This window comes from Ursus maritimus, unplaced genomic scaffold (genome assembly GCF_017311325.1).
Source record: "Ursus maritimus isolate PB19 unplaced genomic scaffold, ASM1731132v1 scaffold_32, whole genome shotgun sequence".
In the NCBI taxonomy this organism is placed as follows: Eukaryota; Metazoa; Chordata; class Mammalia; order Carnivora; family Ursidae; genus Ursus; species Ursus maritimus.
In genome coordinates, this window is record NW_024425786.1 from 17,646,909 (window position 1) to 17,673,944 (window position 27,036).

General features: G+C 45.7%; 1 protein-coding gene across 1 annotated transcript in view; it reads right to left on the reverse strand.

Moving 5' to 3' along the window:
• Window positions 1-22,489: 22,489 nt before the first annotated feature.
• MYOM3 (myomesin 3) overlaps window positions 22,490-27,036 on the reverse strand; it is a 41,266-nt gene continuing 36,719 nt past the window's right edge. The window contains exons 30-36 of the mRNA XM_040618978.1: window positions 26,774-26,812; window positions 26,426-26,534; window positions 25,092-25,255; window positions 24,831-24,867; window positions 24,619-24,641; window positions 23,816-23,871; window positions 22,490-22,829 (exon numbers count right to left, since the gene is read on the reverse strand). Coding sequence (XP_040474912.1) covers window positions 22,536-22,829; window positions 23,816-23,871; window positions 24,619-24,641; window positions 24,831-24,867; window positions 25,092-25,255; window positions 26,426-26,534; window positions 26,774-26,812 — 722 coding nt within the window. The 3' untranslated portion in view covers window positions 22,490-22,535. The remainder of the gene's footprint in view (window positions 22,830-23,815; window positions 23,872-24,618; window positions 24,642-24,830; window positions 24,868-25,091; window positions 25,256-26,425; window positions 26,535-26,773; window positions 26,813-27,036) is intronic.

A 27,036-nucleotide genomic window follows, 5' to 3' on the forward strand; every position in this document is an offset into this window, starting at 1 on the left:
GCAGCGAAGGAGGAGGGGGAAGGGACTGGCTACTTCCGGTTTGCTTTGCACTCCCCTGAGCTTCTCCCCTGCAACACATCATCACCCAGCGTGGCAGGTCCTTCCTGGGGCAGGCTTTGCAGGGTTTGTAACCCTTCCAGAAGTAGCTTCGCTGCACCCCCTCCGAGACCCCAGCACCAGCTAGGAGGCACCTCTCCTCAGAGGTCTGAGTTTTAGTTCTGCTGGGACCATCTAGTGTGATGGTCCCCAGCCGCCCCCCCCCCCTTGAAATTCTCTTAGCATTTTAACCCTTTGCTTACCTGGCGAACAGCTTTATACCTAGTTAACAATTCTTTATATTAAGTTCTCTCTTCAAATCTGTGGTGTGGTTTCTGTTTCTTGAAACAATCCGGTATATTGCTTATTGTCCACACCCCCTTTCCCCACTATAACGGCAGCTTCATAAAGGGCAGGGATTTTGTCTTTTTGTTCTCTGAGCTATTCCGAGTCCCTAATAAACTGCCTGACACTTTGTAAGTGCTCAATGAATGTTAATGGGCTGCATGAAAACGGGTGGGTGGATGGGTGTTGGTTTACGATTTTATTTGAATTATTTATTGGACAGGGTTTTCTATTTCGGTCTTTGTTAGCTCTGAGCCAGGATTAACTGTAAAATGAGGTTTAAATAAGAGTGGCATGTTCTTTTTGGAGATAGAAGCAGTCCCCAGAACCTGGGTATTTCGACCTAGCTTTCGTCTAGTGAAGTTTTGGAGAGCCCCCTGGATTGGGAGATAGAAAAGCAGGGTAAGGCTGCGAACAACAGGGACGGCAGAATATTACTCTGATCAGTGGTCCACTCAGGACATCAATACATTTTTTTTAAAAGATTTTATTTATTTGACAGAGATAGAGACAGCTAGCGAGAGAGGGAACACAAGCAGGGGGAGTGGGAGAGAAAGAAGCAGGCTCATAGGGGAGGAGCCTGATGTGGGACTCGATCCCATAACGCCGGGATCACGCCCTGAGCCGAAGGCAGCCGCCTAACTGCTGTGCCACCCAGGCGCCCCAGGACATCAATACATTTAACAAAATATTTTTGAGACACACTTTGGATAAACTAGTGTTTTACAGTCAGGGCAAGACCACTGTTGGAAGCCTCAGGGATGGAGACAGGAATAAAGAACAATCTCTCCAGCAAGAAACCCCCAGACCGCATGAGGTCATGGTGGCACTGAGTCCAATCAGCAGAATGACTGCAGTGGTCTTCCGCGGGATCAGAGGACAAGTGAGTGCTTGGGATCTGAAGGTGTCTTGCAAGGACACTCAGAAAGTCACTATTGAAATAATTTTTTCCCTAGTCTTTTTGCTAGTCTCAGATAGAATCTGAGTTTTGGTTTGGACCTCCAAAAATTCTTTTTAAGATTTTACTGTCTACTTTTACATTGTTTTTTTTTTTTTTAAGATTTTATTTATTTATTTGACACAGAGAGACAGCCAGCGAGAGAGGGAACACAAGCAGGGGGAGTGGGAGAGGAAGAAGCAGGCTCCCAGCGAAGGCAGATGCTTAACGACTGCGCCACCCAGGCGCCCCTACTTTTACATTGTAAACACCATCACGGGCCTCAGGAAAGGTTCAGTCGGAAAATGAATTCCTTACCAGCAGCACAGATCACAGAGTCACTTCCTTAAGTTTTGGCTTCCCAGGGAAAAATGGGATTATTGAGTAAATTTGGGTCAGGTTTTTTTGGGGGGGGTGAAGTTTTAACTTATAGGGAGATCACACAGATACATGTGTGGTGCACTGTCTGTTATCATTAGTGTGATTATGTCCATTAAATGCTTTAAGAAAAGAGTCTAGTCCGCTGAGTCTTTGCATGGGGTAGGTATCTTTTTATAGAGTGATATATATAGCTGTGCCATAAAGCCCTGGTGCCTGATGGCAGTTTATGGGCTCAAGAAAACAAGGTAAGGTCTCTTCCAGCATGAATCTAAAGAAGTTTTCCTTTGGTAGTCTTGAAAATGGATCTATCAACCAGGGTATAAACTGATGGCAGAAGTAGGGAAGGATATGTGAATTGTTTTGTGGTGATGTGAATAATATTTCACAAAACCCATAAGAACTTGGCAGGAGCTCACAATTACGAGTGCTTTTGAAGTCCTTTGTCTCCTTCCTTCCTTCCTTCCTTCCTTCCTTCCTTCCTTCCTTCCTTCTTTCTTTCTTTCTTTCCCTTTCTTCCTTTCTTTCTTTCTTTCTTTCTTTCTTTCTTTCTTTCTTTCTTTCTTTCTTTCTTTCTTTCTTTCATCTAATAGTAGGGGTAAACCAGGATTATTTTGTACGTGTCTTCTGACAAGATGGCATGAACTCAGATTAATTTACATGTTGAAGTTTCTGCAATGTTTATTAGCCAAAGGGGAATGACTTAGGCCACTTAATATTTGTTGTGGCACGTATTTTAGCTAAACTTGTGTTTTAGGAAAAAATTTTTGATTTCCTCTGAACTCTGAGGCAGACAGGGACAATATAAACTATGTGGAATCAGGAAGAATTTTGAGATTTTTGAAAACAATCTTTCAAGTGAAATGAGCACCTCCATTGCTTGAAATGGAGAGGGTTGGTCTCCAGTAGGGATTAAGATCATAAAAAAGTTTCTTAGCAACAAAGACAGAGACAATATTTGTGCATTGGAGGGAGAAAAAAAAACCCACCTCATTTAATTATGAAAGAGATTGATATGAATCAACCTTAGGAAATTGAATAAATGAGAGGTGCAGAAAGGGACCAAGAGGCACCATCTCTATGGGCTTACCCTCATTGTGGGTTTGGCAGATGGGGCAATAAAAAGTCCAGTCCAATCTGATATAAAAACTGCAGACTCTTGTTCAATTTAAAGTTTCTCGTTCCAGGGCGCCTGGGTGGTTCCGTTGGTTAAGTGTCCAACTCTTAATTTTGGCTCAGGTCATGGTCTCAAGGTTGTAAGATTGAGCCCCGAGTCAGGCTCCGTGCTGGGTGTGGAACCTGCTTGAGATTCTCTTTCCTTCTCCCTCTGCCTGCCATCCCCCAGCCTGCTCGGGAACCTGCTCGCTCATGTGCACGTGCACGCGCCCTTGCTCTCTCTTTCTCTCTGGGGCAAAAAAAAGTTTCTCTTTTCCCAGGCTTGGAGTGTTGCAGGTGGGCAGGATGTCTGGTAGGCATCTTCTCTTTTCTTCTTCCACTTCCTCCCCCCTCACCAGCTGCAGGTTTGCGTCCCTTGAAGGTGGGAGTAGGGGGAGGGGAAAGGTTTTCTTGGTGATTTCAACACTAATCTGGTGTTGGTGCCTCTGGGTAGAAGTCCAAGGATGACTGTCTTGTGAGGTGATTTTATGGATTTTTTTTTGAGGTCCTCTCACATTTTTTTGAGGACCTCCGCCTACAGTTCCATAGAGAGGAGAATGCCTTTTCTGGCTAGCCACCCCAGCTTGGCTTCCGTGTTTGATGGTCCAATAGCCAGCCTCTTTCTGCTGATGGCACCTGGCTTCTGGCAGGAAACATACTAGGTCAGACTTCCTTTTGGGCATCTCATACCTGGCAGTTCCCTTGGGGTCTGCCCGTGCAAAGCACGCCCCTTGACCCTGCTGTGGGTTCAATTTCTCTCCCTGGAGATAAATACTTCACCACCTTCTCTTCTACCCTTCTAAGGACAGTCTGTGTTACTGTTTGTGATGCCAGTTAACAATTCATGCTTCTCAGCACTAAACCCATCCTGGAATGCCCTGCTTTGAGTTATCGAAGCTGGAACCTTGCAAGTATTTCTCCTGGGCAGCCGCCATGATGTTAAGCCTTGTGTGTAGAGTGCACTGGAGGGACCCCACTGGAGGAAAGGGGCGCTTCTCTTCCTGATTCCTGTGTTCTTTTCTTGCTCCTGTGATGCGTAGTGACCACTAGCCTGTGGGGCAACCAGGGCTGCAATGCCTAGTGAGTTTCAGAGTCACCCCCGAGGCTGCCCGGTGAGTTTTAGGGGCAGCCTGGGCACATCTTCTTAGGTGAGTTCTCCTGGCACCTAGGGGGCGGCTTCCCAGCTGCTCCTCTCCCATGAGCAGTATCCTTGTGAGTTTGGTTCGTGCCCAAGGGGGCAGTTTTCTGCTTGCCAGCCCTGGCCGCTGTCATCTCCGCGAACTTCTCTGCCATCTAGTGGGCCAACACACACCTTCTGCAATGAGGTCTGAAGCTCTTTCAGACTGGTTCTTTCCGTGGGTGCTGTGCCTCCGTTCTCTGGGAAACGCGGGGGCCAAGGTCAGCTATTGCTCCGTCGTTTCTCGCTCTCTTTACTGCTTAGTAGCTAACCCCCATTCCTAGCTCGTGAGCTTTCCCTGTTCAAATTACTGTGTGGTTTCTGTCTCCTGACTAGACCCTGACTAATCTATTTGTCTTTTTCCTATTGCTTTTTAGTAATTTTTTGTATATTTTGAATCTTAATACTATGTTATGTATTTGTCACATATCTTTCCCCAGACTCTCACTTATATAAAAAGTACATGTGTAATTTTTTAAAAAATATTTTACTTATTTATTTGGCAGACAGAGCGAGCACACAAGCAGGGGGAGGGGCAGAGGGAGAGGGAGAGGGAGAAGCAGACTTCTTGCTGAGCAGGGAGCCCCATGCGGGACTTGATCCCAGGACTCTGGGATCATGACCTGATTTGAAGGCTGATGCTTAACTGACTGAGCCACCTAGATGTCCCTAATTTTTAATGATAAAAACAACCCTTACATATCTAAGTCAAGAAGTACAACATTGTAAGCACCCTGAAATTCCTCAGCATGCCCCTTCCCCATTCACAATTCGATCTTCAGCCCCCTTCTTCCCACTCCAGATGACTACTAGCCTGGCTTTTATAATGACGCTATCCTTGCTTTTTTTTTTTTTTAATAATTTTAGTACACACACTTGCATTGTCAAACAATGTAATTATGTCTGTTTTTAATTCCATATGAATGCAGTCTTACTGCATGTTTTCTTTTATAACTATGTTTGTGAGATTCATACGTCATTGTGTGCAACCTATCTGATTGGTTAGATTGTCGTATAGTATTTCGTTGTGGGAATATATAACGCAGAGTGTCTCCACCTCACAGTTTTTGGTTATAAGAACCATGCAACTATGACTAGTTTTGAACAGGTCTCCAGGTATGACTGGGAAAGCTTTTCTAAAGTACATACTTAGAGGTGGAATTGCTAGGTCAAAGGATTTAGAGATCTTCAACTTCAGAAGAGAATTCCTCACTGTTTCCCACAGTGGTTGCACCACGTGACATTTCCACCCAAAAAGGGATGGCATTCCTCTTGCTCTACTGTCATACCAATACTGGTTATTACCAGATTAAAATTTATTATTATTATTATTATATTTTTGGCTGATTTGGAGGATTTGTAATGGTATCTCATGATTTCAACTGGCATTCAAAATAAACATATTGATATGTTTATTGGCCATTGGTATTGCCTTTTTTTGTGATGTTGTATTAAAGTTTCTTACCTACTCTTCTCCTGGGGTTGTCTGTCATTTTCATATTGACTTGTAGGAGGTCTTCACTTATGCTATGTCCTATTTGGCTTTGGTGGGTTTTTTGTATTTTAAACACCTTTTTCACTCTGTGGCTTGCCTTCTCACTCTCTATATTATACCATTTGACAAACAGGAGCTTTAAATTTTAGTGTTATCAGATTTATCAATCTTTTTCTTTATGATTATTGTTCTTTATGTGTTGTTTAAAGAAATCCTTCCCTGTCCTGAGGTCACGAAGATATTCTTTCTAAAATCATTTTTTTTAAAGTAATCTCTATATCTAATGTGGGGCTTGAACTCACAACCCTGAGATCAAGAGTCACATGCTGTCCTGACTAAGCCCGCTAGGCTCCCTCTTTCTAAAATCTTTATACTTTTTATTTCACGTGTTTAGGTTTTTGATGATTGCTGGACGGATAGCCAATTGTGTAGCACCGTATTGAAAGACGGTCCTCTGACTGATGGGTAATGTCACTCCGACATCTATTAAGGGTATATAGAAGTTCGGTATGTTTCCAGGCTCTATAATCTGTTCTGGTGGTGTTTGTCTATTCATGTGGCACCTTTTTGTAAATTTTCATTTTCTTACCTTTTTTTTTCTTTTTAAGTATGCTCTACCCCCTACATGGGGCTTGAACTACAACCCCGAGATTGAGTGTCACGTGCTCTACTGAGTGAACCTGTCAGGCACCCCAAATTTTCATTTTCTATTTGTAACTGCACAAAGGAATAACATGAATATATATTTTTTAAGATTTTATTTATTTATTTGACAGAGAGACAGCCAGCGAGAGAGGGAACACATCAGGGGGAGTGGGAGAGGAAGAAGCAGGCTCATAGCAGAGGAGCCCGATGTAGGGCTCGATCCCGTAATGCCGGGATCACATCCTGAGCCGAAGGCAGGCGCCCCAACATGAATATTTTTGTAAGTATTTTATATCCAGAAGCCTTGCTAAACTTTCTGATTAATAGTTTATTGGAAGTCATTTTGAATTTTCTATGTATACAATATGTAGACAACTAGACCAACGGAACAGATTAGAGATCCCAGAAACAGACCTACATTTCTATGGATCCTCGATATGTGACAGAGTGGACAACTTCCAGTCCTTATCACTCTTATTCCTCTGTTTTGCCTAATTGGCCTATTACGTCAACTAAGACCTTGAATGTTGAGAGGAAATGGTGATACTGGGCATCTTGGTCTTATTCCTGATCTCCAACATCTCACCATTGCGTATGATGTATCTGTGGGATTATCTACGATCAGATTAAATAATTTGACTTCTATCATGGTGTGCTAAGAATTTTTACTGTGAAAGGATATTGACTTTTACCAAATGCATTTCCTGCATCTATTGCAATGATCATATGATTCCCCCCCCCCGGCAAACTTGTTACTTTTTGTATTTTTAGATACAGAACGGATGCCCAGAAAAATGACTTTTGAATGAAGAAATTAAATACTAGCTGAATAAATTGGGGAACTTGCAACAAGCAAGTAATGGAGCCTTAAGATCTAGGACTTTGGACTTTTAGTCCCAGTATCATTTTTTACAACCCTTACCCCTGTCACCATGATTTGTCCTGAGGCCCCTCATATCAGCCTCCTAGGTGGGGAAAATTTTCTAGGAAACTGCAAAGGCCAGGTGACCTTTTCCTTTCCTTTCCTTTCCTTTCCTTTCCTTTCCTTTCCTTTCCTTTCCTTTCCTTCTTTTTCTTTCTTTCTTTCTTTCTTTCTTTCTTTCTTTCTTTCTTTCTTTCTTTCTTCCTTCCTTCCTTCCTTCCTTCCTTCCGGGCAGAGGGAGATGCAGAAGCAGACTCGCTGCTGAGATCATGACCTGAGCACAAGGAAGACGCTTAACTGACTGAGCCACCCAGGCTCCCCAGCCAGGTGACTTTCTAACATGGTCTTAATACTCTACTCAAAAACCAGTCTGGGGGCGCCTGGGTGGCGCAGTCGTTGAGCGTCTGCCTTCGGCTCAGGGCGTGATCCCGGCGTTATGGGATCGAGTCCCACATCAGGCTCTTCCGCTGGGAGACTGCTTCTTCCTCTCCCACTCCCCCTGCTTGTGTTCCCTCTCTCGCTGGCTGTCTCTATCTCTGTCGAATAAATAAATAAAATCTTAAAAAACCCCAAACCGTTCTAGCCTCAGGAACAATGATACTAAGCTTACCGTGAACCTATGGATGATCACAAGGTTTTCTTGCCTATATGGTTGCTGTGTTTCCTTGAAATCCACTGTGGAACTAGAAGGTAGTTGGTAGATGGCAGTTGGTGAAGTCAGGAAGAAACTGTATGTCTTCATAGAGAATTTCAGACTCTCTGTTTACAGAGTGTGGGATTTCATGAGGCACATGGAAAGTTATTAATTAAGGGACAGTTGGTAAGTGAATTTTTGGAAATGGCTAATTACTCATAGTTCAGTGTGTTTTATGGAAAGATCATCTGGGTACTTTTCCATTTGTGTCTTAATGACTGCAGTTTATGGCTATTAGGTTAGACTTTGGATGTAAAGGTGCTGGTAGGTTAAATTACTACACATTCTCAGCATATTTCCTTTAGCACAAGACATGCTCTCACTCAGGGCTCTTCTGTGCTCACAGTACTAGGGCCAGTCAGTTGTCCTAGAACTCGGTTGTAGATACCATGAGTGCCCAGCTCATATTCCCTAGGCCCACCCTGGAGATGACTTGTAGACCATCACTGTATGATGAATGGCTTCCTGTTTCTCCCTGCTGAAGGTGCCCCTAGGCCACAGGAATTTGCTTGGCTTGTGCACAGGAATACTGGAAATGTTGGAGAGGTATTGCCCGAGATGATGGATGCACCGGTTAATAAGGGATGAAATTGGGGATAAATACCCCAGCCTCCTCATCCTTTGGGTGGACAACTCTCTGTTCTACACAGTCTCTCCGAAGATCCCCAGGAGGATTGGGCCCCACCTAGCCAAGCAGTAGGCTGCTCACTAACACACTCTTTCTTGTCTTCCTCCCTTCCCTGTCTCACTTGTCCACTCCCCTACTGGTGCTTCCTGTGATCACCTCTCAAACCACTCATACTCAAATCCTTGTCTTGGGGACTGCCTTTGGGGGAACTCAAACTAAGATGAGCACTGCTTTGGTTTTTTCATTCTGCCACTCAAGAAGCTGCATTGGCTCCTTGCCATCCACTGAGTGGAGTCCAAACTGCTCCCTGGTGTTGGATGCCATTTGTAATTGGCCACCTAATGTTGCTCCCAACACTCCCCCGCCCCATTCTCTAGTTCAGCCACTGATCCCTACCCATGCTGTGCATATGCCCATCTCTGTGCCAGAGCTTTCTCTTATCCTCTGAGGGATGCCTTTTAATCACTTGTCAGTCGCTCTCTTCTCTGTGCTGCTGGACACAGCTCCCCAGAGACTAGCACACAGTAGGTATGAGAAATATTTGTAGGACAAATCCATTAATGATTGAGATGTCATTTTAAACCCATTAGACTACTAAACTATTATAGAGTTTGGTAATAGCAAGGATTGGTTATTGGTGTTGGAATATAGGTACGTCTTGCCCTGCAATGGGGGCATAAATTAGCATAGTCTTACTTGGAGGCAATGTGGCAATATCTATCAAAAATTTAAATATGCCTAACATTCAACAAAGCAGTTCCACTTCTAGTTACTTATCCCACAGAAATACTTTATGTTACAGAAATACTCTATTCCTTAGAAATATGGCACATGAGCCCAATGGTGTGTGAATAAAGGCCACATATAATATCTATTGTCATTGTAACGATGAAAAAACAGGAAATTGGCTAAATGTCTATTGATAGAAGAATGGCTAAACACTGTTTAGTTCAGGGTATAAAATAAAATACTATACATCAGTTGAAAAGGATGAGGAATGGCCATTAAAAATCTTCAACACTTATGTTCAAAAAGGAAGTAGAAGAATATGCATAATATGCTTCTATTTATATAAAAAGAAATATACAGGTGGGCATATTTTTATATATGCATATATGTATATAAATGTATGAAAAAGGGCTGGAAGGATGTACTCCAAGCCGCTAACAGTAGTTACCCCTGGGAAGGGAGGTCTTGAGTGCATGACGCCAGAGAGGAGGATGAAGGGAGAGACTTCTGCTTTTCATTTTAGGTATTTTTGTTCTGTTTGCATTTTTTTTTTACAGTGAGAACATAGTTACTTTCCATTTACAGTTATAGCAGCAGGCCTGTAACCTATTCCTTTTTACCAAGGACTCTTGGGGGAACAAAAAAGGATCTCTACTCAGATCCCCTTGCAAATATTCTAGTAACCAGAGCTTCTGGTAAGCAAATAAATGGTATTTGCTAGTAGAAATATAATAGGCTTTATCTGTAAATTGCATTTATCAGTATATATTTGATCTGCTTAGATTGTTTATTATAAATAAACCCAGAATTTATGGATTTAGGGGGCATTGTTTATTGGGAAATGTTGCACATGCTGTGTACTTAGAAATAGTAGTGTTTGGTCCTGAGTATGGTCTATGATGCATGTGAATCTGATTTACAAATGGAGAGATATAAGTAGGAGGACATCAGCAGCTAAATGCGCCTCAAGGCCATGGAACTTGGGAGAATAATCTGGGCTGAAGGCATGGATAGGAAAGAGAAGATCTTGGACAGGGGCGTAGCCTCCTACCTGGTGTCCTGGACTCAGGGCTCTTGACCTCCCCACAGCTCCTGGTACTCACCCCTTGTTTGCCAATGTCCCTGCTACTCTTGGCTCCTTCAACTGCCAGAGTACCTCTCTCTGCTTTGCCTCTGTCTGCAGGATCCTTCCCCTGAGACACTCTCTACATGGCTGGCACCTCTCATGTTTCAAGTCTCAGTTCAGATGTCACCCTCTCGAGACTTGCCTTGCTATGCAACCTAAAATAGCTCCCTTCTCAGCCCTGGGCTCTTATGGCCTCGCCCTGTTCACACGCTATCTGAAATGGTTTGGTTTTTAACTGATTTTCTTTTATTGTGGTAAAATCTACATAGCGTGAAGTTTACCACTTCCACCACTTTTAAGTGTACAGTTCAGAAGCATTGTACGTTCAGAAGCATTGTACGTTCACAATGTTACATACAACCACCATCGCTATTTCTGGAACTTTTTCATCAACCCAAACAGAAACTCTATGCCCATAAACAATAGCTTCCCATTCCCTCCTCCTCCCATTCTCTGGTAACCTCTATGCTACTTTTTGGTTTTGTGAATTTGCCTATTCTGGGATGGAATCATACAACACTTGTCCTTCTGTGTCTGGCTGGCAAGATTCATGTCTTATTGCAGGTGTCAGACTGTCATTCCTTTCAAAGGCTCGATAATATTCCATTGAACGGATAGACTACGTTTTGGTTTTCCATTCACCTGTTGATGGGCACTCAGGTTGTTTCTACCTTTCGGCTATTGTGAGTAATGCTGCTGTGGGGTGTACAGGGATCTGTTTGAAGGGCACCTGGGTGGCTAAGTTGGTTAAGCGTCTGCCTTAGGCTCAGGTCATGATCTCAGGGTCCTGGGATGGAGCCATGTGTCAGGGGTCTTTGCTTAGCAGCGAGTCTGCTTCTCCTTCTCCCTCTCCCCCTGTGCTTGTACTCTCTCTCTTTCTCTCTTGCTCACTCTCTCTCAAATAAATAAATAAAATCTTTTAAAAAAAGGATCTGTTTGAGTCCTTGGTTTCTCTTGTCTTGGGTACATACTTAGGAGTATAATTGTTTATTTATTTGCTTGGTTATCATCTCCCTTCCGCTAGAATACAGACTCCAGTGCCTGCAACAGTGCCTGACCCACTCAATGCATATTTTCGAAAGGTGCACATTTCTCAAGGAAACTGAACAGGGCACCATAATCATCACCTGCCTCATAGGGCTGTTAAGAGAATGAAATGCAACCACTGGCATCCTAGCACAGGGCCCCAGCCTCTCATCACAGTTCCGTTTAGGGTGGCTGTCAATGAACACTTCACAGCCCACGTTCCTGACCTTCATAACTGCTCTCTTGGCTTCCAGTTACCTTTCTGTTGCCAGCATAGATTTTTTTTTGACGTTCTCCGGTTTGCCGTGAAGGCACCAGACATCAAAATGGTCAAGACCCCGCACCTGTCCTCAAGTAGCTCATAATCAAATTAAATTCAGAACACAGTTCTAAAAGCAGACACTAGAGGACAGTTCATGAAGTGAGTTAGCTTGTGTTTTAATTGGAGTCAAATTTGTTTCACAATGGACAATGTAACTCGGGAGTCCTAGTCAAAGTGGGTGAAGAGAAACCGAGCATGAAAAGTCTCCCCCTTGTTCGTATGCTTCTGCCACTTCCGATGATCCGAGGAGGACGCCCAGTGCTGGGCTAGAAGGTGGCACCTGCCCTTCAGCTTTTCCCTCCACCTGCTGCATACCAGGTGGCCAGAAGCTGCTTAAACTGTTGCCAACCTATCTTCTCACTTCACACTTCTTGGAACTGTAATATGTGAATCCTTGGGGGGAAATCCTGGGGAAAGATGGAGAGATAGAGGAAGAAGAAGCAGGAGCTCTTAGTAATAGATTTCAAACCAGTATCCAACCACCAGTGAGTTCTTATTAAGTGCCAGCTGTGTGCTTCTTATGGTGCAGTGAGAATAGGGGTGGCGGGAGAGGGGAGTTAGTGTACTGTCATTTTATCCTCACAGAGTTTGTGACCAGGAAGGGGCAGACAGAACCCCTGGCTGAGAAACCCCCACAAGACAGAGATGTAAGTGCTGAGAGATAAGGGGGTTGCTGGTGCAAACGTAGACTGTCAAGACGGAAGGGCTCATTGAAATATGAGCTAGTCTCTCATTTCAGAGGGGGGGGAATCTGAGGCTCAGAAAGGGTAAGTGGTTTGCTTGAGGCCACACAGCTAGATGCTGTCAAAGATAAGGCTCAAAACTCGGTTCCCCAACTTCTCTACCACAGTTTTTTTTCTGTTAAACCACGGGTATCTCTGTTGATTGAACAGTCTAGCGTGGCTTTGTCCACATTCTGTAACATGAGTCCTAGGAAGAAGTTAAACATTTCTAGTAGCCACTTAAAAAAAATACAAAGAAACAGGTGAAATTGATTTTAATAACATTTTATTTAACCCAATGTATTTGAAATCTTATTACTTACGCATGTAATCAATATAAAATTATTAAATGAGCTATTTTATAATTTTTTCATTGTACTAAGTCTGAGAGGTTGGTGTATGCTTTATACTTCAGCACATCTTGATTTGGACGGGCCACATGCCCCGTGAACGATAGCCGCATGTTAGTGGCCGTTGCATTGGCCAGCCCCAGCTAGCTATTTGAATTCAATGATTAATGTGTCAGATTTTCCGGGGAAATACTGAAGAATGTGAAAGGTGTTATGTAGACATCATGGTACATAGGCAAAGAGTCTTAAGGCTGGCAGCCTGGGTTTGGATCTTGATTCAACCGTTTAGTAGCTGTGTAGACGGGCAAATCACTGACCTTCCTTGATCTCCCGATCCCTAATTGTTTTATATGTGTCAAAGGGCAATTGTAAAGATCTGCTGCGCAGCTTATATGAAACACACATGTGTGTATGCACGTATGTGTAAATCCACGTGTCTGTAGGAACATGATTTGCTTCTATAGCATCTGGTGCTCCGGGTGTTATTTTCATTTCCTTAGAATACAAGTGATTTTGGAATGATGTCCTGCGGTGAGCCCCAGATGGATTATGAAACAACTTTATCAAGCATCTTTAATATCCCATGAAATCAGTACAAAAGCAAATGGGAAGCAACGAAAGATGTCCTAGGATGCTGAGCTGGGAAAGCCAGCGACTCTGGTCAAAGTTGGGAGATGCAAATCTCTCTGAGCCCCCCAGTCCGTGTGCCTATGGGGCCCAACCCCAGCTGACAGCCTGTGGGGTTAGACTGTCAGGGAGATCTGAGCCCTTGGGCCAGCAAGCTGCATGCTTTTATAATCTGCTATGTGAACACATTCACTTAAATTGAGGATTCAGATTTTGATGGAGAAAGCTCTACTGGATGCTGAAGTGCCTCAAAGCCCAGCTGCAAGCCATCCTCGGATAATGGAGAGCACCACAGTTACCCAGGTACCTAGGCATGTTTTCATCACCCCTTGGCCGATGAAAATATTGACTACTGGAAAGACTCAGAGATTAAGCAAAAATAAACGGGCTGAGAGTTGAACCCAGGTAGCCTGACCCTCAGGCTGCTTTAGGGATCAGAGATTAAAGAATTGAGTCTTGAGTACCCAGAGGCAGAGTATTAGAGACATATTCAATAAACTGAGTGCAGTTAGTTGCTCCCTTCCTCAGAAGGCAATCTGGAGGCAGCACTTTAAATGGTTCTGTTTTTAGTTCTTCCAGGGGCGTCCCCTATGGCTCTAAAGATAGGTTTGTGTGGCAATTTCTCAATGTATTAATTTTAGACATTGCTGTTGACTTCTTGTTGTGGCTTATACAACCTCCTTTCCTCTCTTCTTTTTTTGATGTTATGTGCATTCAAGCTGCATAAACCTCTTTCCCTTTCCCTCAGCTTTCTGCAGTTACCTTTGGCTTCCAATAAACCGAATTTACCTATGAGTATCATGTAAATAGAGCCAAGTAATGGGCTGACATGCATTTTCTTCTCTACTCATTTAATGCCCCTAGAGGAGAATGCCCTCAGAGTCAATTTCGAATGGATTCTTGTTTCATACACAAGTTAAAATCATGACATGTTTAATTTTTGGATTATGTCTATCACATATGATTCCTCTCCCCTCACATTTCTCAGCCTCTGTTTTCTTGTTGGGAGTGGCTAATAAAAGTTGCTCTTTTCTGAGCAATTGCCACCACATGCTGCGTACATTACTAAGTGCTCTACACATAATAATTTAATCCTCGGAGGTACCCAAAGAAGAAGGTGCAAAAGTAACTGCATTTTACAGATGAGGAAATTGAACCACAAAGAGTTTAAGTGGTGGAGCTGGGATTTAATGCAGACAGTCTGGCTTTACTTGCCTAACCACCGTGCTCTTCCCAAGGGATGTGTGCCGTTGTCAGCATATCCCCAATCCATTCTCATCCCTGCCCATTCTGTGTATCGCTTCCTTGTTCTAATTTAGATTGGTTTCTTTGCATTTAGACCATGCCTTTCTCATCCAACTATTACAATTTATTTTAAATGGACATCTCTGGGAGTCCATTATTCTGCTTTCTACACCTGTGGGAGAGGTCCATGCAGATCCTGTAAGTGAGTTTGGAGTCTATGGGTCAGGGAATTCTGGTTTCTGGGTACTGGGTGCATAGTTTATAAAGGGGGGATGTTGTAAACTCTGTGTTGCCTTGGCTACTTGGCTACATGGACTCCTTGACCCATAGAGAGGGGTGTGGCCAGCAGAGGGTCAGAGTACCCACTAAAAGCATGGGACCCAGGGAAGAAGACCCTCTTGCCTGAGTCTAAGGCCAATACTCTTTTCTCCAAGAGGTTTTTAACAGCTTTTGAAAATAAACCCATCCTCAAAGCTCAGTGATTTGCTACCACTCCATCGAAATGATTCAAAAGACTGTACCTTGAGTTCTGACTGTACAGTTGTGGGTGGCCACTTATGGGTCAGACCTGCTAGGTAGTCTCTGCAGTGCCAAGGCAAAGGGTGCTGAACCCTATCCAAAATCTGTGTTATAGACATAAAGACAGATGCCAGAAATCCCTGGGGCATTTCCCAGAAGGAAGGGCTACTCTGAGAGGCATGTCTCCTTGGCCATGTGGGCTCCTCACCTGGAAGGGGCTATTGAAGATTGAAGCAAGGACACTAAGTCACAATGAGGAGTTGCATGTATGGTATGTCCAAGTAAGCTCTAGCCAGACTGATCCTTCTGCAGACTCTGCACTGCACCCCCCACCCCCAAAATTTTACCCGAAGTACTGGAGAATAAACAAAAGCAGGCAGATCCTGGAAAGAAGTTAACACTTGGAAGAAAAGAATGGCACAGGATGAGTTTCTAATATTTTATGGCTTTCAGCACACTGCAGTCAGTACCATTTGAAGGTGTCTAACATCACAATAGAAAACCTGCAGTATTTTTGGCCTGAAACCCAGAGGGCAGAGTTGAGGACATCCATAGCCACTGGAAAGGAAAGTGAGGGAGAAATCCTGGAAAGGTAAGAGAGAGAAGAGGAGCCCAAGTTCTTTATAAACTCTTTTTAAATCTCTGGCTGTAAATCACACGTATATAGGAAAGACTACAAGCAGATCAGCTAAGGATACAAGAAGTAAACTGATATTTGATCTGCTTTTCCAAAGACAATATGCTTTGAACCCAACCAAGTTAATTACCTGGCAAAACAACAATCACAAAAATCAGCACTCTTTAGAGGAATATAACAGAATCCAAAGTGTCCATTACATAACATTCACAGTGCAATCCAAAACTATTTGACATGAAAAGAAGAAAATGAGGGGCGCCTGGATGGCACAGTCATTAAGCGTCTGCCTTCGGCTCAGGGCATGATCCCAGCATTCTGGGATCGAGCCCCACATCAGGTTCCTCTGCTAAGAGCCTGCTTCTTCCTCTCCCACTCCCCCTGCTTGTGTTCCCTCTCTCGCTGGCTGTCTTTCTCTGTCAAGTAAATAAATAAAATCTTAAAAAAAAAAAAAGAAGAAGAAAATGAGATTCATTTTCAAGAGAAAGGATAATCAACCAAGATAGACCCTGAAATGAACACAGAGACTAAGGAGAGACTAGTTTGGCAGAGATGGGGCAGATATCTGTGGTAGCCTTTAAAACATTCAAAAGTCTTATTTCTTTTTTCTGTTTAAAATATAACTCAAGTTTATTGTAGAGATTTTGAAAATACAGATAAGAAAAGAAAACAAACATCTATTGTAATTGCACTGCCCAGATAATTCACTGTTAACATTTTGATGTTTATTCTTCTAGTCTTCTAAAATATATATCATCTTTATTTTAATCAAATAAGTTCACACTGTATATACTATTTGAAATCTGCCTTTTGATGTTAAAGCCTATCCTGGACATCTTTCCATGCCTCAAAATGTTTTCTTGCAACATCAAGTTTGATGATATGACTGGACTGTAATTATATATTAAGTATATTAGTGTTATATTTTCCATATCAATTACAAATAATTTTCTCAGTAGGTTTTTGCTTTTTATACAAATTATGGTGTGCCTATGCTTTCCTCAGTTGGCAATAGTCCAATAAAAATCAGCTACCGGGTGGCACAGTTGGTTAAGCATCTGATTCTTGGTTTCAGCTCAAGTGGTGTTTTCTGGGTTGTGAGATCGAGCCTCACATTGGGCTCTGCACTCAATGCAGAGTCTGCTTGAGATTCTCTCTCCTTCTCCCTCTGTCCCTCTGACTCGTGCTTTCTCTCCCTCTCTCAAATAATAAATAAATAAATCTTTTAAAAAATCAGCTACCGTCTCTCTGGGTAGCCATGTGTTAAACGGCATTTCCCATGTGGGCAGGGTCCATGTCTGGTTTGTTCATCTCTGTATTGCCAGCACCTAGCATATTGCCTGGAGTGAAATAGCTACTCAATAAAAATATGTGTTGGCTGATCAACTAACTTGTAACTCGTGCCCCTGAGGGGAAGGCCCAAGGTACCATCACTGTTTGCTGGCTTCCATTCTTGCCATGTCGTTAGTCTGCTTTTGATCTAATAATTCACGCTCTTTGACCAAGCAATTCCTCTTCTTGAATCTATCTGAACTTTTTCAGAGATGTAAGGGTGCCTGGGTGGCTCAGTCGTTAAGCATCTGCCTTCGGCTCAGGGCCTGATCCCAGGGTCCTGGGATCGAGTCCCGAATCAGGCTCCCTGCTCCACTGGGAGCCTGCTTCTTCCTCTGCCACTCCCCCTGCTTGTGTTCCCTCTCTTGCTGGCTGTCTATCTCTGTCAAATAAATAAATAAAATCTTAAAAAAAAAAGAGATGTAGGCAAAGCTTTATATACAAGGATGTCCATTTGAGTTTTATTTATAATAGGGAAAAATTGGAAACTATTTCTAGGAATATAGAAATGATACATAATTACATGATAGACAAATACAGATCTGGGGTTTTAGAATGCTTTTTGGTAATGTGAAAAATTCTTATGATTTAACGGCATATGAAAAGTCCAGAATGTAAAATTGTAAGATTTCCCAACTCTGTTAAGATTAGCAGGAAATATGCCAAAAAATATTAACAAGTGATGTGTGAATTGGGAATGCTTTCAGCTCTAAGGAACTGAAAATCTGACTTACGGTGGCTTAAATACAGAGGGGCTTATTTTTCTCTTACAAGTAGTCTAGAGGTTTGAGGGAGTGCCATCGGCAGCTTGCTGATGTTAGGTATGGCATCTCCCAATTCTGTTTCTTTGTGGTCCCAAGATGGCTGCCCCAGCTCCAGGCATCATGTCCACATTTAAGACAGGAAGGAGGAAGGTGACTAGCATGGTGCCTGAAGCATCTATCCCTTTTATCAGGTACATTTAGAGCCTACCAAGGTGCCCCAGCAGATTTTTGCTTAGGTCTCTTTGACCAGAATTGGGTCCTGTGGCAGTCTCCATCTACAAGGGAGCCTGGAGAAGTGAATATTTAGCTTCCCAGTCTCCAGAGTGGAGGCTGCAGTGGGGAAGGGGTAGGAATATCTGTTTGTTCATTAATAAACAGTGTCTTCTATTCTGCTTATTTCTGGTTGGTGGGCTTATGGACATTTTTACCNNNNTTCTTGGTTCTTTTCTGCTTTGTCCAATTTTTCTACAACCCACCTCTATAATTTCTATAATTGAAAAAAAAAATACAACAGGTGCTACTTTTGAAATTCCTTGGTTGTGGGCTTCCGTCTCTGGAAGCATCTGTATTGTCATCAGCCACAATGTGCAGAAGCAGCTGCTGAATTCTGTGGGAGCTGGATTGACCCATCCATCATCCCCCCTCCCCCCGGTTAGACACTGTGCTGGTTACTCGGCCAACATCCCTTCACCTAATTCTCACAGCAGCCACATTTTCCAGAAGAGATGCAGGATGGTTACATAATTAAGTCACACACAGAATGAAGCAAAGCCAAGTCTCAGATGATGGCACCAAGCTTTAATTTTGTATATTCCTGCCACACAGCAAGCTCAGTAAAGATGGTGTTGAATGAATGCGGAGTAGATGAATCATTCGGATGTGCAAATTTTTTTTTACGTAATGGATTTCATAAAAATTTCTAAAAATTATGCTCCTCAAAGGCTACTGCCGAGTAAATGAATACCCAAGCTACAGACTGGAAAATATATTTGCAAAACATCATACAGATGGATATGCAATTTTTTTAAACTACAGCTATTAGTTGATAATTATTTCTTATAGTGTATCTATGTTGCCACTAATTTTAGTTAGTGTGATCGAAAAATAACAGACTGTTCTAGATGGCCTGCAAGAGAAGAACTCTGCTCTCTTGCTTGTGTCTAATATCCTTGACTAATATCTGGATAAAAAACATAATATGACACCAGATGAAAAGACAGCTGAGGACTTGTTTCTCATGGAGTCTTGTGGGTTTTTTTTTTAAAGATTTTATTTATTTATCAGAGAGAGAGAGAGCGCGTGAACACAAGCAGGGGGAGCGGCAGGCAGAGGGAGAAACAGGCTCTTCGCTGAGCAAGGAGCCCGATGCAGGACTTGATCCCAGGACCCTGGGATCATGACCTGAGCCGAAGGCAGGCACTTAACCGACTGAGCCACCCAGGCGTCCCTCTCATGGAGTCTTTAAAACCTTTTATTATGAAAAATTTCAAACATATACAAAAGTAGAGAGAATGGTAGTAGAACTACTTGTACCCACCCAGCTTCATGAATCATCAAGATTTTGCTAACTTTTTCATTTATCTCCCTCCTTCTACTTAAAAACAAAAAAAAACCAACCAAACAAACAAACAAAAAAACAAACAAAAACCAACAACAACTGGAGTATTTTAAAGCAAATCCAAAGACTCATTTCATCATGAACCTTTCTATAATTGGAATAAAAAGGCTTTTGAGTGGCCTCGTGTTTCTGTCTTTGCATCTGCTCACACAGGAAGCAGTGACATGCCAGTCAGCCTGCTCTATGACACGTAAGAGGCCCAGGAGCCGAGGGGCACATTCCTTCCAGGCTGTGCAATGTGTTTTGCTCCCAGCCCAGGGCCCTCCTTTGCTGAAACTCCTCTGGCCTTAAGATTTATACTTTTTTTTTTTCACCAAATGCTGAAAATAAAATAGCTGGCTTCCTCTAGCTAGAGACATCTGGGGAGTGTTACTTCCGAAAGTATTTTTGGCATGAAAACGTCACCCAAGTTGCTGAAAGTGATCTGGAAATTTTAAGGTACTGAAAGCATCTGACTAGCGTGGTGGCTGAGGCCGAGTGGGTAGAGGTTCATTATTACACTGGCCAGTCATTTCCTATTAGGGTTCTTGCTCCCTGTGTTCTTCCTGTTTACTCTTAGGTCTTAATGCTTTAGGTCAAGGATTGCACCCAAGGCTGGTATGTGGAAGGTGGCAGAACAGGTACCTGTAGGGGACGGGTGGCTGGGGCTGGGGTATTGGGAGAGAACCCACTGGCCATCCTTCTTCTAACCCTGCCTGGCTCCCTGGAAGTCCAGCATGTTGGGAGACCCACAGAGGGCTCCTGGGGAATGCTGGGATCACGTGTTCACTGATGGGCTCCACCAGATAAGAGACACAAAGTTCCGACTCTCATAGTGCCATGCAGGGTCTGAGGGATCAGGCTAGGCCCACTGAGATGTTTCCTAGGATGAACCATTACAAGAATAATACAAGGAGTGAGTGGGAATTGTGACTAAGGAGGAACCATAGGGGACCAGCAAGCAGGTGCTGAGAGCAGCCTAGGCTGGGGGCAGGAGTGCAGGCCATTGGGAACAGGCTGGAGAGGGGAGAAGAAAGTGAAGGCCAGTGGTTTGGACATTGCTCAGGGGTGGCGTGGTAGAGAAAACGTGCTCTGAACCAGGACTCAGGGATTCTTGTTCTCGTCCTGACTCCGCCACTTACCATTTGGGCTCTCAACTGCCCTGTCTGGGAAAATGGAGCCAATGGTGCTGTCCCATTTGATCTGATGAGCAATGAGATATGAGAATGCTGCACGACCCTGGAAGTGTATGCACGTGACCGTCATGATCTCAGCCTGCCTCCTCCCTGTGTGGGGATGATCTCGTGGAGGAGGTGCGAAAGTGCTTTGTGTTAAGACGAAGTATATACATAAGCAAATGTGAGGCTGGTATGGTTCTAAGCAGGAAGGGCATGGATACTGTGCTTTCCGATCTCTTTGAAATGTGTGACATTTTGCAGTGACTCATGAGAGAAGCCGAGTCTCCTCTGAGATCCCAAGTACAGGAGTGGGAGCAGGGGCTAGCACAGAGCCTTCTTTGTCGCCAGTTATGGGAAGAGCAAAGCAAAAGAGAGTGAAGTTCGGGGAGGTAATAAAACTCTTGGGGTAGGCTGGAAGGGCCCTCAAATATGATCTTTCAGTCTTCTTGTTTCACAGATGGGAAACGGAGCGAGGCCCAGAGGAAGGACAAGAATTGTCCAAGAGCACACAGCGAGCATGTGGCTTCAACCCTGGGTGTGTGTATCTCCAAGATGAGCACAGTTCCCATACTTGTTCCCAGCTAGGGACTGTCCTGTTCCCCTGCCCCCCCTCGCTGAACACCGGGTCTGACTGCGCCAGGGAGCCTGGAACATGAGCCGTGGGGGGGGGGGGTGTAAGTTAACCCACCACGCCTGCGCGCCCGTGGAGTGGCGGATGGAGGAGTGATTCATTTCATCCTCAAGTTCAGAAGCCATTTCAGAAATCCGAGGTAGGGGTTATCTTCTGGTGTTGGGAGTATTGATGATTTTTATTTTAGCCTTTATAATTTTCAGGGTTTTCCAAAATATTACAACAAACATTTATGATTTTATAAACCCCTCTCCCTCCAAATCTTATTTTAAAAAAGAAGGAAACTGGAGGGCCGTGACACGCCCAGCTCTGGATTGAGGTCCCTTGGGCAAGGCCAACCAGTATCTGTCACGCTAGGCAGAGGCCCCGAGCTGGCAGAGGTCCTGAGGTCGGTCACCTCTCCAGCCTGGCACTCAAGCCCAGTGGGGCGGCATCTCCCACCTCCTGAAATGTCCTCTCCCGATACCGTCGCCAAATTGGACTCGTTTATCAGGGTCCAACACCAACCCCGCTAGGTCCATGAAGGTGTTTTAAAGCCCACCTTTCCCCCATTGGGACGAACATCTGTCTCCCTCCTCTGACCACGAGTGGCACTTTCTTTGGATCCGTTTTGTCATCCTTTTCTGCCTTGTCCTGGAATCTTTTGCACCCAGGTCTGTCTCTCCTGCTGGGCTGAAGCCTTGACAGTGGGGCCTGCATGTCATTTATCTTTGTGTTTCCGGTGATGTTCTCAGCCTGGCACAGCTAGAGCTCGGACAAATGTTGTTGGACTGAGGGGAATCGAACATACAGACTCCTGAACGAGGGATATGGCCATCCAACGGTTTACGGCAGGCCGCCTCAACCTCGGCACCACTGCTCCTTGGGGTCCGATGATTCGATGTGGTGGGGAGCTATGGTTTAGTAGTGTCCTTGGCCTCTACCTACCAGATGCTGGCAGACACCCCCGGTGGCGACAACTAAAAGTTTGGACATTGCCAAATGTCCCCCCGGGAGGCAAAGTGCCTCCTGTTGAGAATTTTGATAAATATGGTGGATAAAGGGTTTTTCAGAAACAATCCCTTGGAGTAGGAATTCCCATTTAGCAGATGAGAAAGGCAAGGCTCACGCAGAGTTTGGACTGGGAGCGGGGCCTTGCCGATCCCACGACCCCGAGACCCTTCAGGACCCCAGTGAGGTCTTTGCTTCTGCGCTTTGGTATGCCTGCTCCACTCTCACCCCCCCACCCCCGTCCTGCATTCCGCCCTGTCCCCTTCCCCCCTGCCTGCCCCGGGGCCTGTGCCAGGCTGTGACCCACTGGTTGACCCTGCTGGTCCGCAGACTAGACCACAGGTGGCACCTCAGCAAGCCCCCTCGTCTTCTCCAGGACCTTGGCCTCCTCCCCATGCTTAAACACGCTGATGGTGACCTGGCCCGTCTCAGAGCCGTACTTGTTCTTGACAAAGACACCGTAGCGCCCGCTGTCCTCACTGTTGACCCTTTCGATGGTGATGGTGACCTCCGAACCCCTCACTTCCATGCGGTAGCGGTCAAGGAAGGTGACAGGCTGGTCATTCTTCAGCCAAGAGATTTCAGGGGTGGGGTCTCCCGAGATGACACAGGTCAGGCACAGGGTCTGTTGGAAAGGACAGGAAGGGAATGCTCAGTCTCGCCTCCTTATAATCACACTTGGCATTCACCTTCACTCCCCCAGACCGCTCCCACTACAAGTCGTTCCTGGGGATACATTATTACGTGTGTTCTATTATAACCCATAAAAGGAGAACATTAAAGGGAGAGACATTTTATTTTAATCCCACATCCTCCATCCTCAAGTTTTCTGCAGGAATACTTACTAGTTAAGAGTTTCAGACCATCATTACCCTAGCAATTATCTGCCCCACATTGGCCTGAATTTTGCTTTATTGTTTTTTGTCGCTTATTTGCCATTATGATTTTACCATGCAAATAAGACTATATTGCTTTAATACGAAGATTTATGAATTGGGTTTAAAAATTCTTGAACCAGCTTTAACACAGAGCACTATAGTGTAACGGTCAAACACTCAGTCTGGGTCCGGGCACACGCAGACGTGGAATCTCAGCTCTGTCCCTTCAAGCTCTGTGACCTTAGGAAAATCTCTCAGCCTCTCTGGATCTCAGTTTCCTCAGCTATAAAGAATGACAAAGAGTAGTAATAATACTCTATTCCCTGTGGCTGCCTCAATGGTTGAACAAACTAAAGCATGTACACGTATATGGAACAGTGCCTGACCAAAGTAAGACCAGACACACACGAGCGATCATTTTCTAGAATACTAGGCTTGCACACTTTCAGGTCTAGAGGGGCTTTTAGGGATCACTAGTAGAACTCCTGTGCAAGTGGAGGTTCACAGACAGAAGTCTGTGACGTCCAGGGCCACCTCGAGAGGTGGGGTGAGCACCTCCATGGGCCTGACACCAGCCTCAGTGTCTTTCCTTTATTCCACACGTGACCAGCAGGGTGGAGCCGGCTCCTTGGGCTCCTGAAGCCATGGTGCTACTTTGTGTGTCATGATCTCTGATGGCCACGGAGGGAGCACAGAGCGGGACTGCCCGCCCCGGGCTGGGGTGGCTCGCTACCTTATCTTCCATGATGGTGGCTACATCTGGCAGGCCCCTCACCACTTTGGCGCGATCTGGAAGGGAAAAGAGAAGATTCCAGTGACGAATGATTTCCTGCCAGCTGCTTCCCAGAATCAGGTTCCACAGAGTTGGGGCTTATTGTTAAGCCGTGTTTTCTCTTCTCCCTTTTCATCATTTTGGGTGGAATTCTTTAACTTTGCATCACATGTTTCCTTGCCTTCCCAAAAAGAAGATGGGGGACATACTGAGCTTCTGTTATTGACTTGAAGTGATCCTTATAATGGGTAGTACCTGAAGGGGACAGTGAGGTGGCCCTGCCCTTAAGAGCGGGGAAGGAGGAACTGGCTGGGGACACGTGATGAAACTCAAGTATGTGGGCCTGGCAGTGGCATCCCTGCTGCTCAGTGGCCAAGCCATGTCCCTCTGGGCTTGGGACTGTGTCCTGGGCCAGGTGAGGCCTCAGTGCCCCGCCAACCAGAACCAGCTTCAGCTCCGAGGTCGGAGGTCATCCCTTCCCCAGGCCTCCCCCAGAGAGCCTACCCAGCCTCATTCCTATCTGTCCCTGCCTTTCTGGTTCCGGCTGCTGCCCTTGACCTTGTCTTTGACTCTGCTCGGTCCACACCCACCGTCTCCGCTATCCTTGGACCCCTTATCCATCCATCTGCTTTTGTGCTGCTGCTGCCCGCAGCCGCACAGACCCCACGGGAAACCAGGACTTCAGACACCTGCCAGGAGGCATAACTCACGGGAAGCTGCCCCAAACCCAGACACGAAAACAACAGAAATACGAGGGGACTTACTCTTCTCAATGATGGCCAAGGCTCTGAAAAACAGAAATGGGAAAAAGGCTTGAGTTCCATTTGTTAAAGATCGGGCCCGCCTCAGGTAGGTGTGAGGGGGTGACAAGGGACAGGTGGAGCTGGCTGAGGCTCCCAGGAAGGGGTCCTGTCCCCAGCTCCTGCCATACCCCAAGGGGCCTATGATTCACACAAGAAATGCAAAGGGCACTTACTTCAGTCTCTGGTGCTCAGCCAAGGCATCGTCAAAAGCTGCGAGAAGGAAAGAGGGGGAGGAGAGGGGGGCGTCAGCCCCTCAGCCCCTGTGACCTGCAGGTACAGGGCTTCCTGCCCACTCTTCCCTCACCGTCCTCCCCATCCTGTGTTCTCTCGGGGCAGTGCTGGGATTGGGTGGGAAGATAGGAGTCCCCCTCCCCCGCAAAGACATGGGATTCTCTAAACAGGTTTCTCTGTGGACGGACAGGTGGCCAGCTTACCTTGTCCTGAGAGATCAGTTGAGAGCTGCCGGGTTTCCTTCCCTGCGGCTATCTCCAGGATGTATTTGCCCTTGTCTGAGTCTTTGGGGTCTAGGATGTGGAGCCAGATCTCATCCAGCGTGGTGCCAACCCTCACCCGGTCACCACTCTCCAGGCGCTTTTCTCTGGATAGGAAGACAAAGAAGTGTTTGACTTGGCTCAGCTCATCGTGCTGGCTGGCTGTGGGGTACAGGCACCCCCTGCCCCAAACTCCTCTCCTGGGGTTTTCTTTCCAGATCTGTGGGCTGGCCATCCATCCATCCATCCATCCATCCATCCATCCATCATTCATTCATTCGCTTGTTCATTCAGCAAATCTGTGGCACATCAGCTATGTTCCAATGTGGAGTCTGTTCTTGTGACATGTTCTGCAGGATCCAAGGAAACGGGGCTCCCAGGTCAGTGTCCACCACCTCCTCCACCCTCGGGGTCACTTCCTCACCTCTTCATTCTCCTCAGCTCAAACCCTTCCAGCGTTTCTTCGAACAATCACCCTTCCCTAGCCCTTAAAAACCATAGAAACTCCTTCCTTTCTTTACTTAAATGTTATTTCTGGAGACACCTGGTCCATGTCTTCAGTGTTGGGTCACAGAGGTGACCCCTCTGGACTCGGTCAGTGGGCTCAGTAACTCTAGTCGGGAAAGGGGCCCTTGGCTTTGGCTCTCACTCATTTGACAAACTTGATCAAGTCAGTCTAGCCTTCTCCATACGGCAGGTGCAGTAATGTCTGCTCTGCGAGGCTGAGGCGTGCCAATGATAAGCAGCCCTGGGAAAAGAAATCTCTCAAACTGTCTGCGGCCACTTAGCTTCTGGCTGAGTCTCTGTGGATAACTTATCCATCCTGCCTTCAAGCCCTGGCACTCAGTCAGTTGTCAGCCCCACAGGTCCCTCTGCCTGCACTTCTCCCCTCAGCCTGGCTGCCTGAGTTTGCTAGGGCTGCAAAGAGCCGTAAGGGCACTGTGACTCACCTGACCATCTGGTTTCCCCTGTTCTGCATTCTTCCCTCCCCCAGTTCCCAGATGCTGTTCTAAGATCTAATGATCCTTCTGTGGACACAGATGTTCTGGAAAAATGGTTTTATAACCAGGGTTCCAACCTTCCCTGGGGAACCTCCTTTCTCTACCTTTAAGTGCTGTTCCCTATCCCTGACTTCTTCTGTGGACAGTGTGACTGGTGGGAGACCCTGTCTCTGCCAACCCCTTGGGGCTGGGCTCTGGGGCAGATGCCACCAGTCCTCCCCCACCCTCTACCCCCACCCCCAGCCTGGCTAGGGCTCCAGGGGAAGGCGAACTTACTTGTGGAACCAGGTGGTTTTCATGTACTGGATGTCAAAGTACTTGACCTTGCTGAAGATCCGGATCCCCTCCTCGGTCCCCTGGATTTTCAGTGGGGTTGCAGAGAGGGCTGGGGAGGCAAAGGAGAAGGCCAAGGTCCTTTGGGTGGCACATTTTGGGGCCAGCAAGCTCACCCCTGCTCTGGGGGTGTGGTGGGGGCAATGCGGCATTGCAAGGAGGCAGGAACTTCTTCAGTCTTTGAGGTTGGAAACAAAACCCATGCCTAGTTGCCAAGGCTGGTTGGAGGTGCCCTGGAGGCTATTTGCATCGGGACAGGGCTCAGCAAAGTGGGGAGAGGGGCTTGCTTACCACCAATCCTTCCCAGCTCAGTGAGGATGGCATCCAGGACTGGAGGAAGACAGAGAGAATGGTCAGCTGATGTAGGGCCCTCCCAGGGATACGCCTGGGATGGGCATGTCCCTGGAAAAGGCTGGTGGAACTCACGAACAGCTCAAGGCACAGGGGGCTCTGCAGGATGACTCCAATGGTTTGGAGGGGGTCTGGGGCACTCACTGATTGATGGGGCAGGGGGGCACCATGGATGGAGGGTGAATGGGCCGGCCTGACAATTT